At 38.2% G+C, this 27,933-nt stretch overlaps 1 protein-coding gene and 1 long non-coding RNA gene across 3 annotated transcripts in view; one reads left to right on the forward strand and one right to left on the reverse strand.

Annotated features, from left to right (window-relative positions):
- Positions 1-1,229: 1,229 nt before the first annotated feature.
- The window catches only part of PALS2 (protein associated with LIN7 2, MAGUK p55 family member), a 59,465-nt gene continuing 32,761 nt past the window's right edge, over positions 1,230-27,933 (reverse strand). For both annotated transcript variants that reach the window (XM_050329413.1, XM_050329419.1), the window contains exons 3-12: positions 27,667-27,819; positions 19,685-19,837; positions 18,937-19,164; positions 17,662-17,793; positions 15,607-15,706; positions 14,974-15,042; positions 13,773-13,934; positions 11,027-11,229; positions 10,482-10,610; positions 1,230-8,139 (exon numbers count right to left, since the gene is read on the reverse strand). In XM_050329413.1, coding sequence (XP_050185370.1) covers positions 7,963-8,139; positions 10,482-10,610; positions 11,027-11,229; positions 13,773-13,934; positions 14,974-15,042; positions 15,607-15,706; positions 17,662-17,793; positions 18,937-19,164; positions 19,685-19,837; positions 27,667-27,819 — 1,506 coding nt within the window. In that variant the 3' untranslated portion in view covers positions 1,230-7,962. The remainder of the gene's footprint in view (positions 8,140-10,481; positions 10,611-11,026; positions 11,230-13,772; positions 13,935-14,973; positions 15,043-15,606; positions 15,707-17,661; positions 17,794-18,936; positions 19,165-19,684; positions 19,838-27,666; positions 27,820-27,933) is intronic.
- Positions 15,681-27,686, forward strand: LOC126647464 (uncharacterized). Its single transcript, XR_007630610.1, has 3 exons — positions 15,681-15,806; positions 24,434-24,579; positions 27,031-27,686. It is a non-coding gene; the product is annotated as an uncharacterized LOC126647464 (long non-coding RNA).

A 27,933-nucleotide genomic window follows, 5' to 3' on the forward strand; every position in this document is an offset into this window, starting at 1 on the left:
AATCCACCGAACGGGCAGCCTTGGATGTGGGCAGCAGGAGAGACGCTTGGGCAAACAGGAGTGTGTCCCAGGGAGCCCAGGCTTCCTGCTCGTCACGAGGATTGCTTGGGTCTCTTGGCTCCTCAGCTCATCTGCTGCTGTGCTTTTAGATTGATCAGTGCATCTGCAGAAGTCATTGGCTGCACTTCAGCCTTGGCTTTGTCCTTAGGTGCTCTTTGTGGAAGGGCTTCCCAGCTTTCCTCCATTTGGCAGCACTCCTGTGACCACAGAAGCACCTCTAGAGCAGCAGGTAGGGTAGAATGGCCTTTTTAGAACTGAGGGAGCAGCACAACTGGGCAAAAAAAGAAATAGTAAGGCAGGTTGTATGATCACCGTTTTATCTCCACTTCCTTCTTCCATGCTCTTCAGTGCAAGATTGTTACACATGAGAATTTTTAAAATAGCTCAGACTGGGAATAAGAAGATCCAAGGGAGCAAGAGAAGCAGTCTTGTCTCTCAAGTAATTCCCGTCCTGCCCTTCCCTAAGCTAAGAATATAGCTCTTCAGGGACCATCTTGGACAAACCAGCAATTCCTTGTGACAGGCTGGCCTCAGACAGAAAATGCTTTTTCAAGGTTAGATGTGGTCTTCCCTAGGAAGGGAATTGGTGAAAGAGCTGTAGGGTGCTTCAGAGAAGGCTGAAGCTTGTCTCACAAAAGATTTGATTTCACATCCTGCCTTACCTCCCAAAAATACCGCTTCCCTTTGCATTCCCTAGGAGGAAGGGGGAAGAATCCATGCCTTTGCAATCTGGAAGGAAGTCAGCAGCCTCTTTTGAAAAAGCATGTGCTGTCTCCAGAGGCCAGCAGGCTCTGCCTTGCTGCCGGTAACCAGCACTTTCCTCCTTCAAGCTGCTCAGTCCCGAGTCCCCCAGGCTTTTGCACACTGGCAAATTACAGTGCAGGCCCAGGAGAGCAACCCTCAGTGCTGCAGGGCTCAGAAAACAGGGCACCCAGCTTTGCAACGGTGACGTTCTCAGGGTGGCCAAAGAGGCCCCGAGGTCTCCCTCTTCATGGAATGGGGATTTTGGCACATTCATGAAAATGGAGATAAACAAGAAACAACTGAAAAGCTGCTTTTCTGAACGTGGAGCACCTGAGATCTGGAGATAAAAAGGCAGACTGCTGCTGGATACCTTATTTGGCTAGAATTCAAGAGTATGACCAAAAACAATCAGAAAAAAAATTGCATTTTTTTCAATATTAAATCTTTATTATATACAAAAATATTTTGTTGGGAATTAACAGAATTTCATCATTTGTACATTAACATTTTTATGTTTGGCTGTGTTTATTGTGAAAATATTAGCTGTGAAAAAGACAAGGAGGGAGGTCTTAGAAAACAAGTCACAATTTAAAAACATCCCACATAGTAGCTGACTTTATCAGTATGAAGTCACAATGCTAACAAGTCCCATATCCTAGGCCTGCTCTACAGTACAGTATTCAAACAATTAGGTACTAAATAATTTTCAGGTTTACATTAAAGAGTTTAGCTAATAGTTAACCTTTTTTTTTTTGTAGGAAGTTCTCAGCTAAAGAAACTATTTTTTTTTTTACAGGAGAGCAGTTTTGAAAATTTTACAAATGTCAAATCCAGTTTAATTTAATATGCTTTAGAAATGAAAAAAAAAAATCAAAAAACCAACCAACAAAAAACCAAAAACCAAACAAAAACCACACGAGCTTCCAACTGGCAAAACCAGTTGTGAAAAGAAGCAAGGTAAGGAAACATACGGTGACAGAGTTCTAATAGACATTTAAACCCAAACACTTAACCAAGATTCTACAATCCTTAGCCCAGTGTAGGGTGGGAGACAGGCAAACTTTCTTGTATTTTAAAATCCACAGAGGTGGTTCCCCTCCTTATACCACAGTGCACAAATGTTACGCACAGGTAATATATGATAGGGGACCAGGGCAGGAAAGGGATGCTCAACATGCATTTTCATAGGGGAAAAAATATATTTGAACAGTTATCTCCATATATAATTGTGTACAAGACCTAAACCAACCAAATAAAAATCAGTCAAGTTTTTCTTTGCAACCAACAGTTTGGCTGCCACCCTGGAACTGTACAAAGCAATGCCGTTCATTTTGCTCTACGCTACGTATCATGTGAGAGGTCAAATAACGGAGACGATAACGTGGGGTTTTGGAAGAGGCTCTGCTGTGTTTTAGGTAAATGCTGGCTCCCTGTGGAGTAATACTTGGCTCAGCCACGAGGACAGCCAAAGTTGCACGGAGAAGCTTTGGCATGGAGCTGCTGCCGTAAAAGGGGAAAGGCTAAATGGGAAAAGCTGTTTCCAGGACTACTTTAACTATGTTGTCCAACGACTGCCCTAATACCAAAAGGAACTGCATACTCAGTGAATGTAAGAAATGTTTCCAAATACTGAGAAAAAAATTAATTTACTTCAAGTGTAATTCATTGCATAAAATATAAATATTGCTGAACCCCTACTGAATAAATTCTTTTTGTAGGTGAAATTGCTTAACAGCCTTCACCAAGCTGGGTTTTGTTTTAAACCTGTGCAGGTAAATCTCAGCTGCAATACCAGCAAATGAACTCAGAGTTCAGCAGTTGAAAATGGGACCATTTGTGGAATAGCATCCCACCATGGAGAATTCAGGAAAATTAGCAGATACTGCCTGAATTACTTGTAGTATTCACCCCTAAGGTTTACGTGTGTGTGTGTGTGTACATGAGCACACTCTTAATATGTTTGGAAGCCAACGTTGCCTGTAAAATAACCCAAACTGGTTATTTTACAAGCATTTTTTATTCTATTTTTAAAGTGTCTCTCTTGGGCCTAAAACCAGTTTATACTAGTCCTAAGTACTGATGTTTAATATGGACTGTTTAGCTCTACAAGACACCAGTGGAGAATCCCAGACAATGTCCATCAGAATGCCTCTTAAACAAACATACTTGAAAACTGAGGAGAGGCCAAAAAAAATAAACAAGACAAAACAAAAAAAAAGTGGGCCAGGACTTCAGCATCGTCAGTCACCACAGTCCACCAGAGAAAGCAAATTAAAGTACCTTTAAGTACTGAAACCCTTTCAATGGCCCATGAGAGGTTTTGGGGGACAGCTGGGAGCTAAGGGGTTCTTAAGGCAAGAGGCCTAGCAGACTACAAGTCTTTATATCCAGTAACCACTAGGTAGACATCAATAAAGTGATCTCACCACTTTTGCAAAAGCAGTACCATGAAGTTTGGCAATAACAATGTGATAGTTGAACCCTTTGGAATTTGGGTGAGGCAGGAAAGAAACCCTGCATGAAACAAACAGTCCGTACAGATTCGCGTGACAGATGTGACAGAGCTCCAGCTGTAGTTTGTTTCAGAGCTGCACTTACAGGCACAGCGAGCGAGGAACAGCATCTGCCTCAAGGTTCAGTCTGAACAGAGCAGTAAGCTAGAGGAAGCCTGAATGGGAAACCAAGGAATAGGTGAAGGAAGTTTGAATTTATGTACACAATATTAGCTCATGTGTAAGGACAGGTAAGAACCCATAGCCTTATTTCCAGAGTGCTCTTCTTGATCATCCTCCACTGGTCCTTAAGCACTGCAGAGAGGCCATCTGGGCTCAAGGGGTACCCAGCCAAGGATTTTCTGTGCTTCAAAGAGAAAAAAGTTTCCTATTTCTCAGCTGAATCACCCTCTTCAAAACAAAACCAAACCCAGATGACTTCCTGAGCACTGAGCTGCAGGCAATTTGTACAGCAAGTCACTTAGGTATGATTTTAGAAGATGCAGTGAGTACAGAGGATGGAGAAATAAATGTCACATTTTGAGCCTATCCAAGATGTGACAGTTTATATAAACACAAATTCAAAAGCAATGAGCTGATCTGCCATCCCGCTTCACAAAGCTTTTGTATGACTAAGTACACAGAGCTGCCCTGATCTGAGAACACGGCACAAGTTACAGATACTGCCTTGGTTATAAATTCAATTTTCCTTGCCTACAAAGGTCTGTGATTTTGCTCCAATTTTACCTTCACTGTATATCTGCAGAACATTTTGAAAGACCTTTATAAATCTATGCAAGATGACATATTCCATTATAATTATCCCACTAAACTTGAACTGCATCTTGTCACGTGATGCAGAACCTAAAATAGACCTGCTAGTAACATTTAGAGACAGCAAGGTAATCACCTGGGTACACATGCACCAGGGTATTTACATGAAAGTTGAGACTGGTGCACGCTTTAAGAGAATTTTTGGTGAATTCGGGGAAATAACTTACGGGTCTTGGCATACTGACTGTACTTCTATGTATAACTTTTCATTCACAGGGCAACGACAGTGTTTCTTCTATAAGTCTCTATATGTACAGAATTTTACAGCACCTCATGCACTGTCCAAAACAGATAGAAATTACAGATAAATATAGAATTTTTTAGATTGAAATATCTGTATATTTAGAAAAATATACATTAGTAAACACAATAAACCAGGTAGAGAAGTGTACCAGTTCTAAAGTCTCACATGCAGGTACATTTCTGGATTAAGTCATGGTACCTTAGTAATGTGATAACCAACATGAGCATTTTTTGTTTTACCATCCACATACATACATATACACAGACAACTACTTGATAATTTACTTTTCTAAACTACTTAAATATTTATCTTGTGATATATACCACATATCTTAAACATTTAGCAGCATCTTCACCTCGCTCAGACACACCTATTGTAATCATTAACAGTCAATGTAAAAAGTTGTCCTGTTAGGATCTGGAAAATTAATGTTTAGTACAGAATGAGATACATGAAATCCCAGTTATTTTCATTCCTCTGAAATACTTCAAACAGCTGTTCTATGAAATGTTTTCACTTGCTCAAAATGAGCCTTTCATAGTTTCTTTCTCCCCTAATTGCACAATGTACAGGTCCCTGTCTAACAGCTGATCCAGCACACCCTGGCAGGTAGAGATTATCACCGCTGTGGATGTCACTGAAACGGCACCAGCACTGTAAGAACCTCCAAGAATGCTTTTTTAAAAGAAAAGTAACTGTCATTCTCATGCTAGTCATCCTACCAGGTAGTGACAAACCTAGCAGAATATCTGATGAAAATCTGTTTTTGCTAAAAAACAAAACCAAAACCCACCACTGCAAAAAACAAGCCAACCTCTCTCCCTCTCTCAGTATTGAACACGCGCCAACCTGAACCCACAGGATTTAACAGATGCAAGGAGCGTGGTGTTTGAGTTGTTTTCCCCCTTACACCCTGGCATGTGGACACCCGGATAAAACCTGCAGACACTTCCATACAATCGCTGCCTGCAACCTAAGCAAGCCATCTTCTCTTATTGCTTAAGAATTGTACTGCTCATTGGCATCTACGCTACCACCACCCAATGCTCAGCCACCAGGCTGCACTGTGCTCGCTGCCTGATTGAGCACACAGTGCGAACCTGTAGCAAATGTAGCTTTAGCCTTTAGCAACTATGCGGCTATTCTGGAGATTGCTAACTAGGAGACTCTTTTCGACAGTGTTCTCTCTGGGATGGAAACAGAAGGAGCAGAGAGCTTTTCCTGACTAAACCTTGGTGTCCATGTTTCATGTGGTTTAAGTAAACTTATGGAAAAAAAAGATGAAAGTAAGTGTCGTTTGCAATATAAAGTACTATGGTGTGTAAACTGAAGAATCGTCTCATTCCATTCATTAGGGAAGAGTGAACTCAGCCCATTTTTGGCATCATAAATAAGAGTATTTTTCTAACTCATAATGAAAAGGCATCATAATCTGTCCAGACAGCACATCTTATTTACAGCGTATGGAGGTCTCCTATGACACAATACACAAACACAGTTCAGTCATGTTCAGCATAGAGTGCCAAAAGCAAATCATTAAAATAGCCAAGCAACGGCCCTGCTATCATTTACTGCTACATACAAAACTTGATCCGTTTCTCAAAGCAGCCTCTGAGTGACAGGATCACAGAAGATGTTTCCTGGGAAAGGAAACTAAGAGTCCCATGCTGGTGCCACATTTAAAAGCTCTGCCAAACTTAAACAAAACCAGAGAAAACACATCCTGAAAAGTATAGCAGTAAAACAAAGTAGTGGTACAAATTTTCCTCAGAGAATTTCAGATTCCCTCTAAAAGACTGAAATCTCAGGACCCACAAAGATTTCCTGTCCTATACACAAGTTCAACTGACATTTTCCACATATACTGGGATTTGAAGTCCCCTCTGCCCCTATTTCCCTACAACAACCAACTTCATAGGCTTTGTAAAAATCATTTGTAGTATATGGGTGTTTTGAGGGATTTTTTTTTAACACATTTTTCCTGTAGTGCATCAACTCCATTTTTTCTTTTCCTTGTGCACATAAAAGTCTTTTGAGAACCCCAGGAAGCAATACTGTTTTACAGTGTCTAAGCCTGTCTTCCTCCAGAAATAGTTCTGAGGAAGCTGCCTTTCGATAGCATTCCGTGTCACACTCTGGTGTTGAAAAAGAATCCAGAAGCCAGGTGCCTGTCACCAGATGGAAGAGAAATTAAACAGATGACTTCAGTTTAGACACCTAACCCAGGACGTGATGGTGAATGTGACTATATACAACAGCTGACACTATAATATAAAACATGGTCACAAAAAGAGCTCGTCTGAGCAACAAGCTGTCTTTTCGTTCTGTTCTCCTTAAGCAGAAATTTACATCACCCTAAGTTTTGATCGAGGAACTTGAACCTAACACAAATTGTATCAATGAGCCTACTGAGGGGAGAACTGTCACTAAAGAAAAGAAAGTACATTGTAAAACAAAAAAGGTATAAACAACATTGCTTCCTAGCAGTAAGCTTCCAATTCACAAGCTATCTAATGAAAAATGCAATTAAAAACAATATGTGAGAAAAAGTACAGTAATGCCATTACACAACACTCATAAAATACAGCAGTTGATCACGCACAAATATTTAAAAGATAATTTAGAACCCAGCTAGACATCACAGGAAATGAAGCCACAGATCACTATACAAATACAGAACAATGTTGTAAGAAAAGAAAATGCCTATTTTTTCTTCCTTAAAGCAATGTGTTTTCACAAGTGTGAATAAATAGTCCTAAACATTAAGTGTCACCTACAAGGCTCCACATTATCAGATTCGCTCTCCAAGTTACTTCACCATTATTCAAATTGCACTGAATTACCTTGCATATGACTTTCTAACATCAGTACTTCAACTCTAATGGGCTAACAGTTTGGCTCCCAAGAAAGCCTAATAAGCAGCTTGCAAGGTTTTGCTCTATGTTAACTTAGGAGACAGATATAAGGGAACCTACATAAAAGTTACCTAAATCAAGAGATATCAAGAAATTGTGAAACATCAGGAATGCACCAACATTAAGCTGAAAGAAGCTGGAGCAATGGAGCTGTTTGTTGCTGCTTTTAATATTTAAAATTCTGCTCCCGCGAATTTTTTATTTTTTTAAGGAATTAAAAAAAAAAACAAATTAGTATTCTTTCCTAATAAGAGCGATAGACTTTTGATCAGTTAAACATTGACATTAACAAATTTTACAAAAATTGTTTCAAGTATCCTTTTTTTAATCACAGTGAAAATGTAAGACCAAGATGTAAATGTTGAAGTGAATGACTGAAAGTTTCTTAGATGAAAAAGGCAAAGGTACTAAATCAAAACATAGAAAAATGCTTAAACGCATTTCCTTTATGTGATATGAATAGAAAGGTTATCCGTAAAAAGTTAGAAAAATTAAAATAAATTACATATTTAAGTACACTTTCTCTTCAACATTTTTATAAAAATTCAGAACAGTGTACTTTTGAATATACACAGAGTAAAAATGCACAGGTGCTGTAGGTTATCATCGGTATCTACATGTCACATTTGCTGCTCTTGGTTTTATTTGTTACTTAAGCTCCTCTCGAGACATCTCAATACACCCAGCTGATGGGGACCCACTGTGGCTCCAGCCTCAGTCTCTCAATGGCAGCCTGCAGCTTCTCGAAGGCTTTGTCCAGGTTGTCATTGACAATGGTCAGGTCAAAGTAGTGGTTGTACGCTCTCTGGATCCGCGCGCTTTCATCTACTGTTTTTTTCAAATCAGTGTCCTGTGGAAGAGATTTTGAAGGATTACTAAATCTAAATCTTACTAAAGATTTGATGGTAAGACTTGGCAAATCCTTATAAACACAGAAGAATACCTCTCCAATACATATTACAAAGCTATATACTGAATATATTTTAAAAACAAGAAAAGTTTTCAGAACTTTTGTTAAAATACATTAAAAGGGCTGAAAAAGTTCAAGATGTGACACTAATGTTACATATGGCAAAAAATGTTTGCCAGTCTTGTAATTTTGAATCGTTAGAAGCACGTGAACTTGGGCTGGTGTGCACAACGGGTAGTTAATCCTTTTGTATGTGCAACTGACGGTCCAACCAGAGTGAAATTAATACCTTAGGAATGACTGAGTCAGTCAGTTTTGTGAATATATTTGTGCCCCTTTTGCTTCCACAGAAAGCACCAAAAATCCAAGATTTAAATCAGTATGAAACAAAAGCCAATGAAAGATACATTTCTATGAGAATAAAGCTCTAGAATACCATGTGGCTTTTAGAGGCAGCATTTCAGCCTTGCTCACCTGACACTGGTTTGTAAACTACTGCTGCATTATTGTAGTTCTGACATGAGCTACAAAATATGCAGAAAATTTATATTCCTACACTATGAAGCTTCGTGAAGGTACCTCTAAGCACATTTTTGTGTTTCATTAGTCCTACATTCTTAGAAAATTCCTCTCCCCTTTTGCACAACAGAATTTTTTTTGTAAGCAGTTATGAGAGTTGTCCCCCTTTACAATATTTACTTTCATATTTTCAAGTCCTGACAGAGTTGTCAATACAAAAGCCAAAATGAAAAAATAAATGTGCAAATAGCCTTTCCTTCACAGTAAATGAAAGAGACAAGTAAATGTATGATTACAAGAGCCAGAATTTTTGTAATGGAATGGTTTAGAATGCTAGAAATAATACAGACAGACCCACTAACAAGCAGAATATCATACTTAAAATGACATTTGTTTTTCATTTGTTGAGGAAGCACAAGAATATGAAATAGGAAATCATACTCTATATACATGTGCACAGATACGATTCAGAATCCGTAAAGGTACATAAATGCATATTTGAAATATAACTATGCTCTTTATTATTCATAAGGAGAAGTAATACAGAGGCAAGTATGTCCCTCAGGGAATCAAATATTACAAGTGCAGGAAATTATTTTTATACTTGTCTGGACAGTTTTAACATTGGCTTCTTCTGTATGCACCACAAAATTCAGGGGTCATTTGGGGCAGGCAGAAGGAAAGGCTGGACAGGGTGGAGGAAAGGCTGAGCATCCACGGAGATACTAGAATGTATAATAACCAGAAGCCAGGACTAAAAATCACACATTCATTTAATGGAATACTAACCCAGCCCCCATTTTATTGCTGTGAATGCCCCGTCAGCATTATTCAAGATACTGCTACTAAGCTGCAGCACTATCTTTGTGAGTCGTCAGCAAACCACGGCTTTTCTCCGATGGGGAAGTGGCCTGCCCTGCTGAACACAGAGGGTAGTTTTCCTACCTGCTCAATCTGGCTTTTTTGCTTTGCTCCTGCAGCTGGGGAAGTTCATGCCCACACAGAGTATTTATAATTTGCTGTGCTTGAGGAAGCATGTCTCATTTCCCTCTGCTATGCACCGTGTCTCAGAAAGGCAGGGAAGATCTAATTAATAAAATGGGCCACTTCGCTTTATATGACAAATCCAAGGAACTTCAGGGGAGGAGAAGTTGTTCAACACTTCCTATTCTGGCAGCTCTCAGCCATTTCTCAGTGCAGCACCTGTGCTGCTGCAGTAGTGAAAACAAGGACTACCTGCATTCTTGGTTGTTTTTACTGGGTTCTATTTTGTTTGGATGGTTGGGGAATTTTGCTGTTTGTTTGGCTTGGTTTACACAGGCTGCAATATCTTTCCCAAGGATTACAGATTCCGTTTTTAAGGCACACGTGTATTATAAGACAAAACTGAACAAAGATTTTTGGGAGAGAGATGGGGAAAGTGAAGGAAAGACATTTGCATAAAAGAACAATTCCCACCATGAAATATCTACAATTTGCTGCAAATAATCAAGGGTGACACTTTCCAAAGAACACATTACAAATAATTTTTGTAATCAACACTTCCCTGCAAGAGGTCTATTTCTAAGAAAGAAGCAATCTTCCTTATACATAGTATTTGATTAACTTTCACTAAGTAATCAGTAGAAGTCTTGCCTAATTTTTCTTACAGAGATTAATTTCAGAACAAATTCCATCTAAAAGGAAAGGTAAATTTTTTTAAAAAATATCTAAGAATAACCTTTTTAAAGCAAAAGCAAATAAATAAGAAATCATCTGCTTACAGTGAGAAGTTTGGTTGTAATCCCAGCATCTACCACAGCCTTGTGCATAGCTCGCAAAGTCTCCAACTCTGGAGCAGCAATAAACACTACATAGGGCATGAATTCTGAAGTCCTCAGTATTTTCAGGGCCTAGAAGCAAAGAAAAAGAAAAAAAACCCCAGAGTTTGAGAATGACTCACCACATATCCCCTTTACTTAAGGGGCACTGGAAAACTAATCTGTTACAATGGACAGGAACACATAAGCGAAGATTCTTATTTCTATTTTAGAAACTCCTGCACTGCCTTTTGAAATGCTCAACAGCCTTCCTTCCTTGGCTAAAAAGATTATTTACTACTCTGCAAGTTGCCTTTTTCATGCAGAATCTAAGCTAGGTTTTTTCCATCTTTCTCTAACTCATTCCAATGACGTGGCACAAAGGCATGAATCCAGTTGATATTATAATCTTGAAACCAGATAAGAAGCCTTCAAGTTTTAAGGCATACCTCTTCACCTCTTCAACATTATACTCCCACACTTGTAGTGGAACATTATAAATGACATACCTGTGGATTTACGTCCAAGATGCAGGTCCTTCCTGTCTGAACAACTTCAAGGATGGAATCAATTTTGGTGCCATAAAGATTTCCTTCATATTCTCCATGCTCTAAATATCTTCCAGCTTTAATATCCATCTCCATTTCAGCTCGTGACACAAATCTGTACGCTTGCCCATCTTTTTCATCATCCCTTGGCTTTCGTGAAGTAACTAACCAAGAAATTTAAAATATAAATTGAATATTTTCTTTTTATATTTGGAATAAAAATATGAGACTGGGCTGCCTATTAAGTTAGAGAGATTATAATATGCATTAATATACAACTGTAATTGTACCATGTACAGATTAATTCATTATTCTAGTGTAAGTTTTAAAACTGAGCACAGCCCCTCCTGTTCCCTTTATTTCTATTCTTTCCTATATGTTTCTTACCCACTCATTTGCCCATTTCCTTTGTATTACTCCTTCCCACCATTTACAATACTCATTCATGTCATCTTTTTGGTTATTCACTTCAAGTAATTATTTAAGTGACTTGGAAATCAAATGGAAATTTAACTCTCAAATGCCAAACGTACTTCTGAAAATAACTGAACACACAACAAGATCTGCCTCATCCCACCCCTAAACTTTTGCTCACTGTATTTGCCCTTGCTATTCAGGGTACAATTACCTAAGCTAGCTATAAAGAAAGTTACTTAAGTATCAGAAGCAGCCCAGCCACTGTTACAGAATCTTAGTGGAGGCCAGCTAATGCTGCTCTCCAGTACAGCTTACCCTTTAAAATAAGGTAAATTCCCTGCAGAAAGATTAAAGCCAATATTTAAGTAAAACATTATCAACTCTCTTGGGTATTGACTAAGCTGTGCAGTACAGACATTACTGAAGCAAGAAAGTAAAAATAAAATAAAATAAAATACCCTACTGAATTATTATTGACTTTGCTATCCTATCACCATATTAACTACCCACTACTTATATTTAATCAGATTTGAACTCTAGAACATATTAAATGGAACAGTGAATGGATTCCTTTGGTAATACTTTTATCAGCACTTGTTGCAATTTGGTGATACAAGTGGAAAGCAATCCCCCCCTTCCAGGAATTCCTATCAACTTCAATATGATAGAAAACTCAAGTCTCAGGGAAAACGATCTTCTGAAGCTATTACTGATAAACATATTACTAGAACATCTGGTTTTAGCCACAATTCTGCAGAAACATTAACACTATAATGGTTCATACAATACAAAAAAACTATTATCATATCAGTTTGAAATAAATTTTAGAGAACGGGATTTAACAGTTTACAGCCAGAAGATGATTTAACAGTTCAGCCACCTCTGTTGAAGAGAAACCACAGCACCATGTGCTAGATTAGAGCTCAAGACCAAGAACATGGTTCTCTCCATAGCACAATGGATCCATTTCAGCCATTTACCACATATACTGGTTTGTGAAGAACCTGGAGAATTTTCTTCTAATAAGGAAACTGAGACCAACTAAAATTACTGATTACTGATTATCCCAGTTAAAATCTAAAGTAGAGAGGAGATTCTACATATAATAAACTAGGTACTGCAAGTGCATGCTTAGACTGTCAAGATTGGGAAAAGTTAATTTTTATGTATTTGAAGTGTGTTCAAGAACTCCAAGTAAAAGTACTTTAACACTGTGTTGCATTACTTATATACATTTAAGCATTTATATAGCATTTTAGAGAAACAATTAATTCTGAGGGCTTTTTTTAAATCAAATAAGAATTTTAGAAGCAATAAAAAGTCTCTTACTATTTTGCCAATATAAAATAATAAGGTTCCCAGGGCAAGATTTCCTTAAAAAAGTAACACTGAGAAGTCAACCTTGTTATCAGCCCTACATACCAGTTCTAAACACCCTGGCCAGTTTTGGTGTTGGAGTTTCAGAAAATGAGAGAGACTCGTTCTCTGATGTTGCACAATTCACCTTTCAAACCTGTCCCTCCTCTCCTGTTATCATCAGATCTACTTCCCACAGAAAACAGAAGGGAACAGACTGTTTTTGAAATTCTGAAAAGCACATGGCAGGAGAATAATAATGTAGCTAGGGTGGACTTCTCTGGGCAGCAGTCAAACAGAAGGGAGCAGTTAAAAAACATAAAGGTCTTGTGAATGAGTAAAGTGTCTGAAAGGAAGGCAAGGAAACAATGCTTCAGTAATGGAGGAGCATTTCTTTCTAGCAGCTGATAGAGAGAAAAAATGAAGGACCGTGGACTTCAGGTTAGGTATATAAAAACATCAGATTGTTATACAAATCTTGGAGAGCACAAACACTTCAGTTCCCTACATTTTTAATACTAAAGCAACAATTTATAATGCCTAGGATGCTTCCACAGGTGGAAGACCAAAAGGCAGAACCTGAGAAACTCCACTGGCTGTTCATTACAGAAGGCTACTAGAAACTTCTTGAATTTCCCCAGTAAGGGATGATGACTGACACTGAAGAAACCCACAGACTGAAATACTGCATAGACAACAATTGGTTTTCTGCAGCATCAGTAACATTTAACTGCCAGTTACAAATATTTTCACAGTCATCCTATGTTAGTTCAATTGTCTGTAAAGAGGAAGAGGCGCTCATTTTCCCACTCTATATAATTTTTAAAGTCTGACAAAATTACTCCTACACCGAATCATTGGGATAAACATCAGGTATTTTCCAGATAATCAGACTTAAAAGTATGATAGGATGATAGGAATGCTGACAACTTACATGGCACTGTAGTTCCAAACCTAGTAGGATTCAGTACTATGAACCTGTTCTTCAAACTTCTTCGCCCCACTCCTTGGGCCCCAATCAAGACCAGTGTTTTCCTTTGAAAAGGAGGCATTTTGGCCACTTCCTCGTAGATCTGGATTTCATGACGATCAAATTCTACATTGAGAAATGTACAAAAAAGTTTAATACACAGTCACTGCTGTAATTAAAAAAAAAAACCCTAAGCAGTCCTGCTACATTTCAAAAGAGCCCATGTGAATATAAATAGTACTCAAAGGGCAGTAAGTCTAATATGAGCTTTTTTGCTTTAAATTGGTTTGGGGGTGAGACAGCTATCCCTCCATGGACAGCATTAAGGTCAGATTCTCACCTTTACTTCCAAATAGAAAATCTGAATTTGATCAGAAGGGGAAAACTGTGATTAACAATTAATGAGCTTTCACAGAATCACAGGATGGTTGAGATTGGAAGGTACCTCTGGAGGCCATCTGGCCAAACCACAGTGCCCAAGCAGGACGACCTGGAGATGGCTGCCCAGGACCACATCCAGACAACTGTTTAGTATCTCCAAGGGAGAACACTTCACAACTTCTCCAGACAACCTGTGCCATTGCTCAGTCACCATCACAGTGGAAAATGTGTTTTCAGAGGGAACCTCCTATATTGTTGCTTGTTGACTCTTGCTCTGTCACTGAACTACTCTGAAAGAGCCCAGCTCCATCCTCCCTTCAGGTATTTATACACATTGATGAGACCTGCCCTGATCCTTCTGTTCACCAGGCTGAACAGTTCCAGCTCTCTCAGCCTTTTCTCACTGGAGAGATCTCCAGTCCCTTCACTGCCTTTGTATGGCCATGTCTCTGTTGTACTGGGGAGATGCTCAGTACATTTCAGGTGTGGCCTCACTGATGCCGAGTAGGAGGGAAGGATCACACCCCCTCAACCTGCTGGCAACAGAGCTTTTGCTTTTCTTCTCTTTTAACACCCAGTTTTTCTCTGACTTCCCCCTACCAAAGGATGCACTCAGCACAACCATATCTTCATTGGTTAATATTGCTTTTAAACCATAAAAACTATCTGATCTATGAAATTTATGATCAAATATTTTACTGTAAATCTTTAGCTCTGTATACCCTAGACTCTGCAAGTTTAGAACTCTAGACAACTTTGACTCATATGTAATATTAAGAGATACCTGCATTTCTTGTAGTGAGATACATCATCTTTTTCTTTTTTTTGCTGCTTATTGTTCCACAAAAAGGCCCTAAAAATAAAAAAATTATATGAACTTGCAATTTTTGTTAAATATGTTTTTCCAAAGCTTATTTACATGAATATCTGAAAGTTTAGATTAATTACATATATAAGGACTATTTTAGAACTTCGTATGTTCTAAGGCAGGAGATCACATCTATTTACATGCACATCAAATGGTATAGCAAGAACCGAACACAAAGGAAAAAAACATTATTTTCCTACAAAGCTTTGTAAAAAGCAGCAGGAAAATCCATGTTTTGTTAAGTAATTTACAGCGCATACTAAAAATCCCCCAATTTAAAAAAACAAAAGTTAATTCTTATGCCTGTCCCACCCTCATTCAGCTTTTCATCAGCAGATGGCAAAACTGATTCATGTTTGAATCAGTTCATCTCCGAACACTAAGCAGAGACTTTAGCCTTTGTCCTTCAGTCAAAGTCAAAATATAATATTTAGCATTTCACAATATTCTCTGTAATCTCACAGCAGATTTTTATTATTTATGAAGCCAGGAAAAGCAAAACAAATGGAGCCAGAGCAAAAGCTGCTCCTGAAATTCACTAAATCTCACCTGAGTTGTCCCAGTCCCTCCTAACAAAGGCCTTTCTCTTCTCTTCCAGGAACTGGCTGGGAATTAGACCTGCACTTCCTCCTTCTTTGACATGACTAGCCTGGGGGAAAAAATAATACAAAAAATTATAACTTGTGAGAAGCATTGTTGTCATCAAGATGGTGTTGACTTGACTTCCACACCACCAGAGTTTCTCAGTGGTGAGTATTGATACATTTACTACTGAAATTTGGAAATTCAAACTCAGATGTGGATATTAAAATTCTCCTTTACAGTAACACTGTCTTGCCATTGAGTATTACAATTCTGGAAACTTAAATAAAATAGATACAAGTTTCATTACTGGTTCCCATTAAGTTAGTAAGCTCCTATAGCCATAAACCTTTAGCATTAAAATCTAAAATGGAATTCTATAGGTCCAGATATTGAACTCTCAGGTGACCAAAGTCAAGATTTTCTAGTACATAGTACACTTATTTTGTATTTTTGAGCTGCTCCAAACAAGTTCCAGTGCAGCTTATTAACTGTCATTTCACAGTGAATGCCATTCACATGTGCCTAACGATGCCTTCAAACTTCCTTCACTAAGTAACTACACATTTAAAATCTTAGTAACTTAAGTATTCCTTGTAATGAAAATGTGACTAAGATTCTCTATAAAATAATTTCACGGCAAGTTCAATTCTCAGCAAGCTTAACACGTATACAAACACACAGTCATGAAATGTTATAATTCTGCATGCATCTTTTGCTTGCATAAATCTTTCATTTGCTAACAGGAAATGTTTGCTTTTCAACTTGTATGCTTTTACCTACGACTAACTCATTTTTTACAGTATGAAGTTTTCATTAACAGTCTGGCATTTCTAGATAGTACAAGGAAAAAGTAACTTTTTTTCCCAGGGGCATGATCTGCATAGCAATACACTATAGCAATTTAACACATTTCAATTTTGCCACTGATCGAGTATTGAAGATTTATTTCTCTTGGACTCCCACAAGTTACAGCTGGAGAATCTGAAAAGCAATACAGAAGTCAGCGTGGTAGCTAAATGTCAAACTACTCCTGAGTTTTGGAGTGTCTAACTTCTGAAACTAATTAAGTTGGCAGTAATAAATTTTCTGTCTTCCCTCACACTTTTTATTCTCCTTCTGTCACTCACAAGCAACAAAATCCAGCAGTTGATTATGCATAGTCAAATATTTTTGCTGCTTTTAAAGAAGTCATATATATTGTTCTCAAGTAATGTCTGGCTCTCTACTTGTTACCTTGCAAAGCGTGAACAATGTAGGGGTAGCAAGGGAAATTAATAATGCTAAACTCTTTGCCACTTCCAATTCTGAGTATCTCAGTTGATAAGTCTTAAAGGTTCACTCGTCCCACTTTCAAAGGCACTGATGATGTTTAATTCTGTGTATAGTGTCTTGGAAAAAATAAAAATAGCACAAGCACTGGATTACATTTCTACTGAAGGACTGAATGTAGAAATACAACCTTAAAGCAGGATGAACTGTTAATATCTGAAATAGTACCAAACACTGTGACTATGAACATTCATGATACAGCTCACAGACACTGATCACCACTGTAGAAATAAAAGATATAGCTTCTCCAAATAGCTATTCTCACCCTTCTTCAAATCCATAAGATTAATTTCCCTCTTTCACTCCTAAACTCTGAGCACTCAGGAAGGAGTCCATTTCTTCCACAGTCGCTGTCAGGGAAGGCTTACCACAATTAACATAGTCAACCTAAGACTTTTGCCTAGAAATTGTCCACTTAAACTGATTTTGGAACGTCCAGGCTATGATAAAAAACAAAACAAGTAGCCCTAACAGCAAAATAAGCCTTACATATAAAATTTAAAACATTCCATTTCCTCTAGTTTCAACTGTTAATATTTGATATTAGCTTGAAATTGGATTGCAGCATAAATATTTTTTCTTGTATCTACTGCTAAATAGAAGAAGACCATAATTTAAAGAGTTCATGACCAAGGCAACTACTGATGCTCTTCAGGTTTTTGTTTAATTTATTTTGATCTTTTTACCAACCTGCCACCAATTTGGATCTTCCCGGTTTACGATCTGAAGAATTTCTCCTTTAGAAAATTTCAAACCTGCTTCTTTGCATGGAATGAGGTTGTCATTATATGGATTATAATCAAAATGACACTTCACAAAAACCTGAAATGTGCAAAAATTAACAAAGCTTAGACATTATAAAATACATTCTGACTAATTTATCTGTCAAACTGAAGTAATGTCTTTACCTAGAGCATAAAAAGCTTGACATGATCAAAGTTGCATTTGGCATGTAAAATACAAACTAGGGGGAAAAAAAGTCATATACCAGCTGAGACAGAATAATCAACAGTGCAAACCTTGGCTGAAGAGGCTTCACGATAAAAATAAAAAACCGACTGTTCCATTTAGACAATGTATTACAAAACATTCATTTCTGCATTTCAGTATACAAAACTTAATTAGTATTCTGACTTTTAATTACTTAAAAATACAGAAAAATTCTCAGAATGTAAGCATTCTATTCAAGGCTTGTGGAATCTTAAGATGAACTCAGTGATTGCTTAAGATTCAAATCTGATGTAGGGGAAGAAACAGTAAGGTGCATCTGTGGACTGGAAACATCTTTGACTTTCTTTGTATCAGGCTGGGGAGCAGAGGAAGCGCTGCCTCGAGCACAGCACATTTCCTCAGCCTCTGCTCAATGTAAGCATAGCCTGCTACAGTCACGGGCATTAAGGCCCACTGAAGGAGCATCTTGAAAGGTGTTTCAAAGGCACTGATTTAGAGCAACAAGTTACTTCTGCCGTGGAGAAACTGACAGCCTGCAGCAACAAAAGGATAAGGAATAGCCTCCATCTCAGTTCCTATGTAAGTCAGTGGGTTCAAGCTAATCTGTTGAATTCAGTATGTTTCTGAATTCCATGGAACAGATTACTTGGACACCAACCCTGTTATAAACACACACACACTCAGTTCACTGCATATTAGTGTGATTGTGGCTGGGTCATCAGAGGTCACTTGGTGTCAAAGAAACATACTTTACATGTAATATATGAACGCTCATCAATTTCACATAAGAGATTTTTTTCAGGCAGGCACGTTGGATGTGGCACATTAAGGTAATGAATAAACACATTACAAAAACGTAATTAAATTAATACTGGTATCTTCATTTTAGCCTTCTTCCTAGCATTATACACACAAAATAATCAAACTATGCTTAATCCAAAATCTTTAAATAATCTTACATAATACAGTACTAAGAAGAACTTTTGACAGAACCATTAGAAATGTGCTCCTGACCTGCTGAGGAATAACGGTGTCTCTGTAGCTAGGAAGAATCTTCAAAGTGACACTGCCACTAATGTTTTTCAGCAGTTCTTGCAATTCTTTTGGATTGTTTCCAACCTCATGGCCATTCACCTCTTTAATAATGTCACCCACATGCAGAAGACCTTGCCGATCTATCATTCCTCCATGAAGAATCCGTGCTATTACCAGATCATTGTTCTCAACTCTAAATGTAACACCCTGAAAGAGAGATGTGACAACCAACTTACCACTGTTTGAATCTCAGTTTCATTTTACCATTATCTCAAGCAGAAATACACAGCTATGGGATATTCCACCTACTCCAAAGAAAACAGACAGTAACAGTTACTACAGTGTAAGAGCTCCCAGTACACAGAGAAGCATCAGGTGACATAAAAGTGCTTTCAGACAGGGTTTTCATATGCCTGAAAAATTACTGTGTTGTTCTCGGCTGCATGAGACCCTGTCATCTTGTCTCAGGGCCAAACATGTTGTGTTAGAGTCAGTTATGCTAGCAAGTCCTTTGGTCTAGTGACTGCCTATTCACTATCCCATTATATCTTAGAGAGAGAATACATAAGTATCTTCTTATTTCAACCTCTCAATACTGATCTTACCACTCATTAAATTACACAACATAATATTGTAAATAATTAAAACATAATGCAAGAAACCAGGCACATGCAAACATTTTCAACTGTACTTTAATCTAAAAACAAACTCATCTTCAGTTACTTACCAGTGGTTCTCCTGCTCTTTTGTGAATTCCAAGGATACGAATAGCATCTACTGGAACAACCTGATTGTTCACTGAAGAATTATTGACTTCTGGGCTAGAAGGAGGGGAATCGTAACATTTTGAAGCGACAATATCATGTGCTTCCAAGAGTGACTGCAAAGGAACAGAAAAGGTCTTTCTTTAAATCTTGAAATAACCATTTGCAAGGGGATTTAGTGCTGAACAACCTTTTGGGACCAGATCGTAAAACTCTCACTTCACATGGACGTCCACAGTGCTCACATGGACTGATAAGCCTACTGTCTTGGCAAATATGCTCTCTTTTGTAAATACAAATGCTTCTTCTTAAGGAAGTATAGGAGAAATGTAATTAATTTGGGAGGAATGTGTGATCTTGCCAGGAAAGGAGACAGAATAAGGAGTACCTATAACAGTCTTTCACCTAATGAGAAAGTATTCCAGCAAATGGTTACAGTAAACAAACAACTCACTGCAAAAAATGAATATAGCTCATCATTAGATACTTGTGTTTAATGTAGTAAAATTTTCCTCACTGGTAATTTGGATAATTACGGGTAAGCAAGGACTTCTAGCAATCTGCAGAATGAATGCTTGCACAAAGCCAAGGCAAAATGCTAGCACCAAATGAATCCAAACTGACAGAATTTACTTTCTGGAAGACAAGAGCTCAGACCTTATAGGTGAAAGTGTTTTCACCATTCCACACAAATACAAAGCCAAAGGAGGAGGTCCAAACAAATATCATCATGCTTGGAAGACAATGCAATTTAGGCATGATTTTCTGATAAAAGATACCTTAAGATTTAAACAAAAGTCTCTAAGACAATACATACAGCTAAAACAAGATCAAAGTTGTGAAATAAGACAGTGGAGTCTCCCTGTCTTTCTGTCACCTTCTAGTGGAAGGTGTCCCTGCCTGTGGTGGGTCAGTTGGAACAGGAATCTTAAAGGTCCCTTCCAACCCACACTGTTCTATGGTTCTATGAGAGGAATAGGGACACCCAATAGCTATCATATACAGTAGTTCAAGATAAAGCATCCTACAGCACAGAGTTGCACTGACAGATACAGAGAGACGAAAAGAAGCAGAAGAGACATCTACTAGGCCTCAAACAATGTAGCTTTGTTTCAGTGACCTGGTGAGATACAGGCTTAAATCAGATTACTGACTGGTGTCATAAGTAGCTAAAAAGGGAAGACAGCACTGGGACTATCACTGATACTGACACGCACATGCCAAAGGAAGACAGAGAACTACTATAAAGCAGAGCAAGCAAGTAGGTAACTGATTTTGCTATGCAGTCCACTCCATCCTTCTGTAAGCCACCCTCAAGCTAAACATTGTGCAACCACATTAGTTTAGTGTTAAGCTCAGCATACAAGCCCTCAAAGGGTCACAAACCTGAACAGTCATTTTAATCTGCCCATTACACGATGAACCTGCTGATATTTCAACCTGAGGTTAGAAGGTATTAATTCACCAATTTTGCCCCTTCTATTAAGACTTTAAAGACAGCTGCTTATTGTGGCTGCTCTGATACTCTGAAATCAAATTAAATAGGAAAAACAATCATTTATTTAAATCAAGCAGCTGTCAGATGATAGCAGTTTCTAATTCTTCACTATCCAATCCAAACCAGGAGAATAATTTTCTCTCTGTCAATGTTTGCAAGCAACATTTTTGGGGGATCTTTCTGCATTTCCAAAATGAAACCAACTAGTATCAACTACACATTTTAACACATTACCACTGATAAAACCAGGTAGATACATAAGCACAATAATTCCAGTTTTCTTTTGGCCACATGCTAGAACAAAATTGTTCCCAAAATTTCTGGCCACAACCACTATACTTTTCATGGAGCCTTACACATAACTATGCTGGTACAGCTCCCTGCCCTTTAATGGTAATGCAATTTATGGATTATAATTTGATCCACAGTCAAAATGACTACTAAGCTAACAGTCTGTGTCATCCTTTTCAAATTAACGTGCTCTGTAAGATTCTTCAGTTCTTAAATCTGATCCCATTCCACTTTCTGCTACTTTTCAACCACTCAGTTTGATGGATCAGCAAAAAGTCTTTTAACTGCTACTTAACCATCTCTCAATCACAGGATCTTTCTCCTGCTATTTCATGGCTCGGTCACAGAAGGACTATCAGGAACTGTTCACTGCTGCCCAGAACTATAAAGTGGTTTCTTCAAGAAAAGTATCATTGGTTTCCTTGCAACCATAGTTCACTTATTACCATCCCACCCCTAACTCTCAGATCTGAAACTCAAGAATCTGTACCAGTTTTATGAGGCTGTTCCAGCCAGCCAGGTCATGGCCTACAATCCTGAAGAACACTTAAGCACAGCCACCTGGCAACAGGGGCCATGTGTCTGTACCACTGCAGGACCCTTCGCCAACTATGTCACTAAGTTACTTTCTTATTTCAGTAACGTGGCAGAGTGATCTGAGAAATACAGTTGCATGAACTTCTCTTGTTTCTTTCTTGTGCTATCGGAAAAAGTGATATCCTGTGCCTCTGCAACTCCAGAGTTCCCCTGGAATCTGACCTTTCCATATTGGTCCTGGAACACTTATAAAACCATTGCCAAAGTCTGCAAAACAACATGGACTGAACAATTAACAACCATAAAATGGTTCAAAGTTTCCTCCATACAAAATTTCCTCCTGTAAACAGGATCAGCTGACTATCCAAGACTGAATAGCTGTAGAAAGGTTCTCATGGAAAAAAATGGCAATGTTGTCAGAATAAGACACTTAGAAGAACTCAAGCACATGAGATATCACACAAAAGACACACAGTCCTGGGGCAGACAGTATGATCCCTTTATGCAAGATGCTGTCACAAAATAACCCAAAAACTTAGAAGATATTGACTTCTTTACAGTAGTTTTCTGTGGCTGCACATATTTAATAGGTAAAAAAAAAAAAAAAGTAAGTAAAAACTCAGAGAAACGCTGAACATCCAAAGCTCTCTGCAGTGCTGAAGCCAAGTTCAAATTCAGAATTCGTTTTTCCTAAAAAAATTCTCAACACAATCTATACATGTTATGAAGCATTTTTAAAGGCTATTCTGAAAAAGTGAGAAAATCATTTATGATCTTAGAGAAATCAAGCAGACTGGTAAGGAGACAGGAATATGTGGGGGAAATAACCCTATAAATTAATATCTGTGTAGGAGGCAACTTAAGATCACTTTTCTATATGAAACATTTTAAAGGTCTGATCAACCATTATAAACCTAACTATTAGAAGAAAATATTGGCTGCTTTTCAGATTAAGTATTTTATTGCCAGCAGAATCTACTATCTAGGATGAATGGCTTGCCTAATTCTTGAAAAGGTGAAAGTAACTGAACAAGGTCTTCCATAAGCAGCACAAGTGATTCTTCTGCACATTTAACCACTTTAAGAGTGTGGTAATTTTCAACTCCTTCCTCTTCCCTCAAGGCAACCTCTTTAACCACTCCTCACCTCTGCTCTCCAGCCACTGCCTGGTAAGACTTGCTACAGCCTTTGCCATGCGCTGCCTCTGCCAGCTGGCTCTTCAACACATATGGGCCAGCCACCAATACTGTGAACTCATTAGAACTTCCACACTTTGATCCCTGGAAAGTTTAGTTAAAACTAAAAAGGGTTAAAACCAGAAGGGAAGAAAAAGAATGGAATGAGAGGAGAAACAAGAAAAGGGAGGGAAGTCAGGCAAACATAATCCTATAGCCATGCATGTACCTGTACTCCAGAAGCTAGTCCTTCCCAAATGTTCTACCATAAAAATGTGTAGAAGAAATGAAATCCTGTAATTTGGTATTTTTAGCACTAAATGATACATTCAAATAAGCTATTGCACTGATGACTGTATACCACATTTGATACTTGTATGCTAAGGTAGGTTACAACTGTAAGGTGATGCCATGATAAAGTGGCACCATTCATTTGTAAAATACAGAACCAACCTCTAAACCTGTTACACAATAGTATCCATGAAACCTCAGAAGAGTCAGGGTGGCTTGTTTACACACTTACTGAACTAGAGAAAGGATACAAATGACATTTTCTATAATTGCAATTGACATTGTGTTTTTCCTTTTTCCCCTCTTCCAGAATTTGGAATATGCCTCTTTGCACCAAATGAGGCATAAAAGATAGCACTTATTTCTTGAGTAGTAAGGTAATTTTCCTTTTCAGAGAGGGACACATATAGCTTCCCCAAGCCTCAGAATATTGTATCCGCAGTCTGGTCTGCAAATTACCCTAGAAGCTCTTCTATAGACATCATAACTACAATATCAGTTAAATAAAAACATTTAATCAAAATAATAGTATTTCGGCCTTAGATGGTTTTGTTGCCTGCCTCACCATGGGTGATGGAAGCATAAAATTAAGGGCCAAAAGGTATGCTCTAATTTTAGGCTTCAAGATTGAATCACAGTAGATATATTTCAAAGTAGTAGTTTTTTGCCTGTACACAGCAGCTGAAAGTGCTCATTGTTTCTGCAAATGATACTGAAGGCCTCACAACAGGCACTTACTTAGAAAATAAATTTTAAAAATACAAGTTAAAACTGCTTCAGACATTTTTTTTTTTTAAGGAATTCTAATTCTGACAGAGTGATTAATAGGTTAGTTCTTTAGGGCAGTATTTAACTATCTTAACCATCAAATAGTCTTTTCACTTCCTTTCACACTTTTTTGTCCTTTCTGTGCTATCCAGGTTTTGCAGCAAATGAAGTTGGGAGCTCTAGAAATAGCATATTTCTCTTACATACCCATGACCCACTCAGGAAGCAGCAGCATGCAATAATCATGAAATGAATTTTTAAAGTGGGTTCCAAGGAAGAGTCAACAAATGGCAAAACAGTAAGTCTGATGTTGATACTAAACAAATTAGAAGTTTCCATAAAAAACAGAATGACTGGACAAAACAGATCACGGGAAAGCACAACATGCTTTAATAAAGGGAAGTCATAAGTCTCAAATCTAGTCAGGTTCCTTGGAAGAGTCACCAGGCACAGCAACAAGGCAGTTTAGAGTTGTTAATATAGATCAATTTCCATAGGGCCTGTGGTAGAAGTCTTTTAAAGAAACAAAACTACAACAGGATAAGCAGTAAGACCCTTGAGTGGAAGAAAATAATCGGTTAAAAGACAGAAAAATTGGTGCCAGGAATATAGTATTATTAGTTTCCAGAATTCATGTCACCAGAGGATTTCCCACAGGCACCTGTGCTCAGTCCTGTATCCTGCCGATACACTGACACATCAGATAAATGATCTAGGAAATGGGGATGAGAAGTGAAGTGACAGTTTGCTGATGCTGCTCAGCTATTCAAGGACTAAAACTACTGACTGTAACCTGCAGAGGCACCTCAGGAGCAACAGAGTGAGAGCAAGGCAAATAAATTTGATAAACTGCAAGGGAAAATATAATCCTAGTTTAACATATTAACTGACAGACTCAGAAATGGTATGTCCAAGACGCAAACAGTACAAAACCAATCCAAGTCTAACAATCATTTCTATGTTTCTGAGCCTAGAGGTACCTCTCCTTTACTGAAAGGGTGGTCAAACACTGCAACAGGCTTCCTAGAGAGGTGGCCTATGTCCCATGTCTGCCAGTGTTTAACAGACATTTGGACAACACCCTTAATGACACGCTTTAGTTTTCAGTCAGCCCTGAATTGGTCAGGCAGTTGGACTGGGTGATCACTGTAGGTCCCTTCCAACTGAACAATTCCAGTCTATTCACCAGCTGTTAAAAAGGCAAACTAAATACTAGGAACTTTTAGGCCATGAGTAGGAGATGCAATGGAAATTATGACACCGCTTCATAAATCCATGCTGCATACAGCTTTGCTTCCCTTCATTTTATCTGCTTGAGACAGACAGACACAATGAGGTCTCTCAAATGACTGGTAACATGGAAAAGCTGATTAGGGAAAACTGTTCACTTTCTGCCTACAAAAAAGCAAGGGAATACTAAGTGAAATTGACAGGAGACAGTCTCGAAAACAAACGAGCACAGTCTCCACCCTGATGGGGGATGCTGTGAATGACAGACTTTCATAGGGGTTCAAAAAACAACTGAATAAGTTCATGGAACAGAACCACAGGTGAATGATACCACTTCTCACTCAGAAGTCTGAGCAAAAAAATTACTAAATCCTCGCAAAACGTTTTGGGAGGTATCACAGGTGGCTTGTCCTATCCTTACAGTCTTCATTAGATGCCTACTGCTGGGACAGAGAAGGAAAACAGAAGTGATGTTTATTAAATGGACCTTTAACATGGAATTATGAAATACTAGCAAAAGATCAGAGCAAAACTGTAAAGTTAAGGTAGCAATATGCAATTTCACATCTGCTCCTTATAAAGCAAACAACAAAACACATAAAGGAAATAGCATAAATGTTGACATTTTAGTTTGCCAGCTACTTCAGAACTTTTAGATTACTCATTTAAGTTGTTTAAGCCTGAACTAATGGAGTATTTGACACCAGCATCATGTTATGCCTCTGTAAATCTGACCACTGAACAGGAGTGAATGCTGGGTTTGCCTCAGTATTGGCTATTCACTTTAAATAAAATTCTTTTTTGACCTCCCTCTCCTACAGGTCATTTTCAGTCTCCACCCCGAAGATCCTTTGCCCAGCTGCTTTCTGGTCTTTGCCATCTCTCTCCAGAAATCACTGCTACAGTGCCTTTCAAAGTTCAGCACTTCCATTATTATGTTCTTTTCATCTTTTGATTCATCCTCTTTAACTTTCAGCTTTAGTTTCTGTACCTAACACAATAGATCTTTGTCAGGTGTGTCACTGCACCAGCTGGCCCCCAATTCTAATCCTTTTGCATTTCAATACCAATTTCTCCAAACTCTTCCTCCTTTTCAAGTATCAATTTCTGCTAAGAGATCAAAGACTGATTTTTCAGGTTTATTCACCAGTAAGTCTCCAAATCTTAGCCTTTGATCACTTAGCTATGATGCCTTTCTGGACAGGAGGCCAACACACTGCTCTTCAGGAGAGGCAGTGGAACTGTCATCACTCACAAGAGCTACTACCTCAAAAGCTGAGGTCTTAATGTGTTCCCTCTTCCACGAGACCACAATACAGCCTCACAGTATTTCTAGTAGTTTATCCATGTTAAACAGTAATGCACCTCATTGCTATGTTTGTATAGTTTGTAATTGAAAGCCTAGGGGAAAAAGTGTGCTTAAACTCGTATACCCCAAAAATGTCCATGACTCCATACTCGTGTGCCAAAAGAAGCTCATTTGTACTGTGGCAATAGGTTTGCTTCTGTTCTTCTACAGGATACCTAGAGCTAAGTACTACAGTCTGCTGAAGTCCACCTGGGAAGGCCAAAATCAACCAAGGATTTTCAAACCCTAATCTTTAAGAGTCAGTATGGAAGCTGGTCATAGAACAGCAGCTATGGAAAAACATCTGCTTCTGACAAGCACGTCAACACCTCACTTAAGCAGAGCAACAGGGAGAGGGATGCAGAGCCTGAACTTCAGCTGCAGTGCAGATCAGATCACAGAAGAGTCGTGTTCACTCTGCAAACCATACATCTTACACGTGAGTTTGAATGCCAACAGCTGAACCAAAATGCAGAATTATCAGTAGATCACCTGAAAATGTTAAGGATGAAGCCTTCAAAGAATTGTTATGGAAGCTTTCATATAGAAAGTAAATGCTTGTCCAAGATTTATAACAGAAACTCCAGTAGATTTTAATACAGTGAGTGAAGATATTCTTGGGGTGATATCAAAGAATAAAATCAGGCTTATTTGTAACCCCACAGGGCTTCTGCTTTACCTTTCATTCAGAGTAAAATCCTACATATTACAGTTTGCTACATGTCAGGTTTTGTTTCATTATTATTCCTAGATCCATATGTGGAGACTGATACAGTAAGTTGGTAACATACAGTAAAAAGGTGGCACCTGAAAATGAGGTTCCTTGAGTATTCCAACCAATTCTGCAATATTTTCATCTTTATTTACTAACGGACTTATGTCTTCAAGAATTTCATTCACCAACTCCAGGTTGTTGTCACTGACAGCCTCAAGTTTAGAATCTTCCAGTCGCTCATGAGCCTGTAAGATTAAATACATGAGAATATATTGTAAATATCTTTCAAGAGTTTTCAATCTATAAACTTTTAAAGTAATTTCTTGGTGCAACCTTCAGCAGGAAAGCCAGAAAAATTA

This window comes from Myiozetetes cayanensis, unplaced genomic scaffold, assembly GCF_022539395.1.
Source record: "Myiozetetes cayanensis isolate MyiCay16 unplaced genomic scaffold, myiCay2020 scf1, whole genome shotgun sequence".
Taxonomy (NCBI): Eukaryota; Metazoa; Chordata; class Aves; order Passeriformes; family Tyrannidae; genus Myiozetetes; species Myiozetetes cayanensis.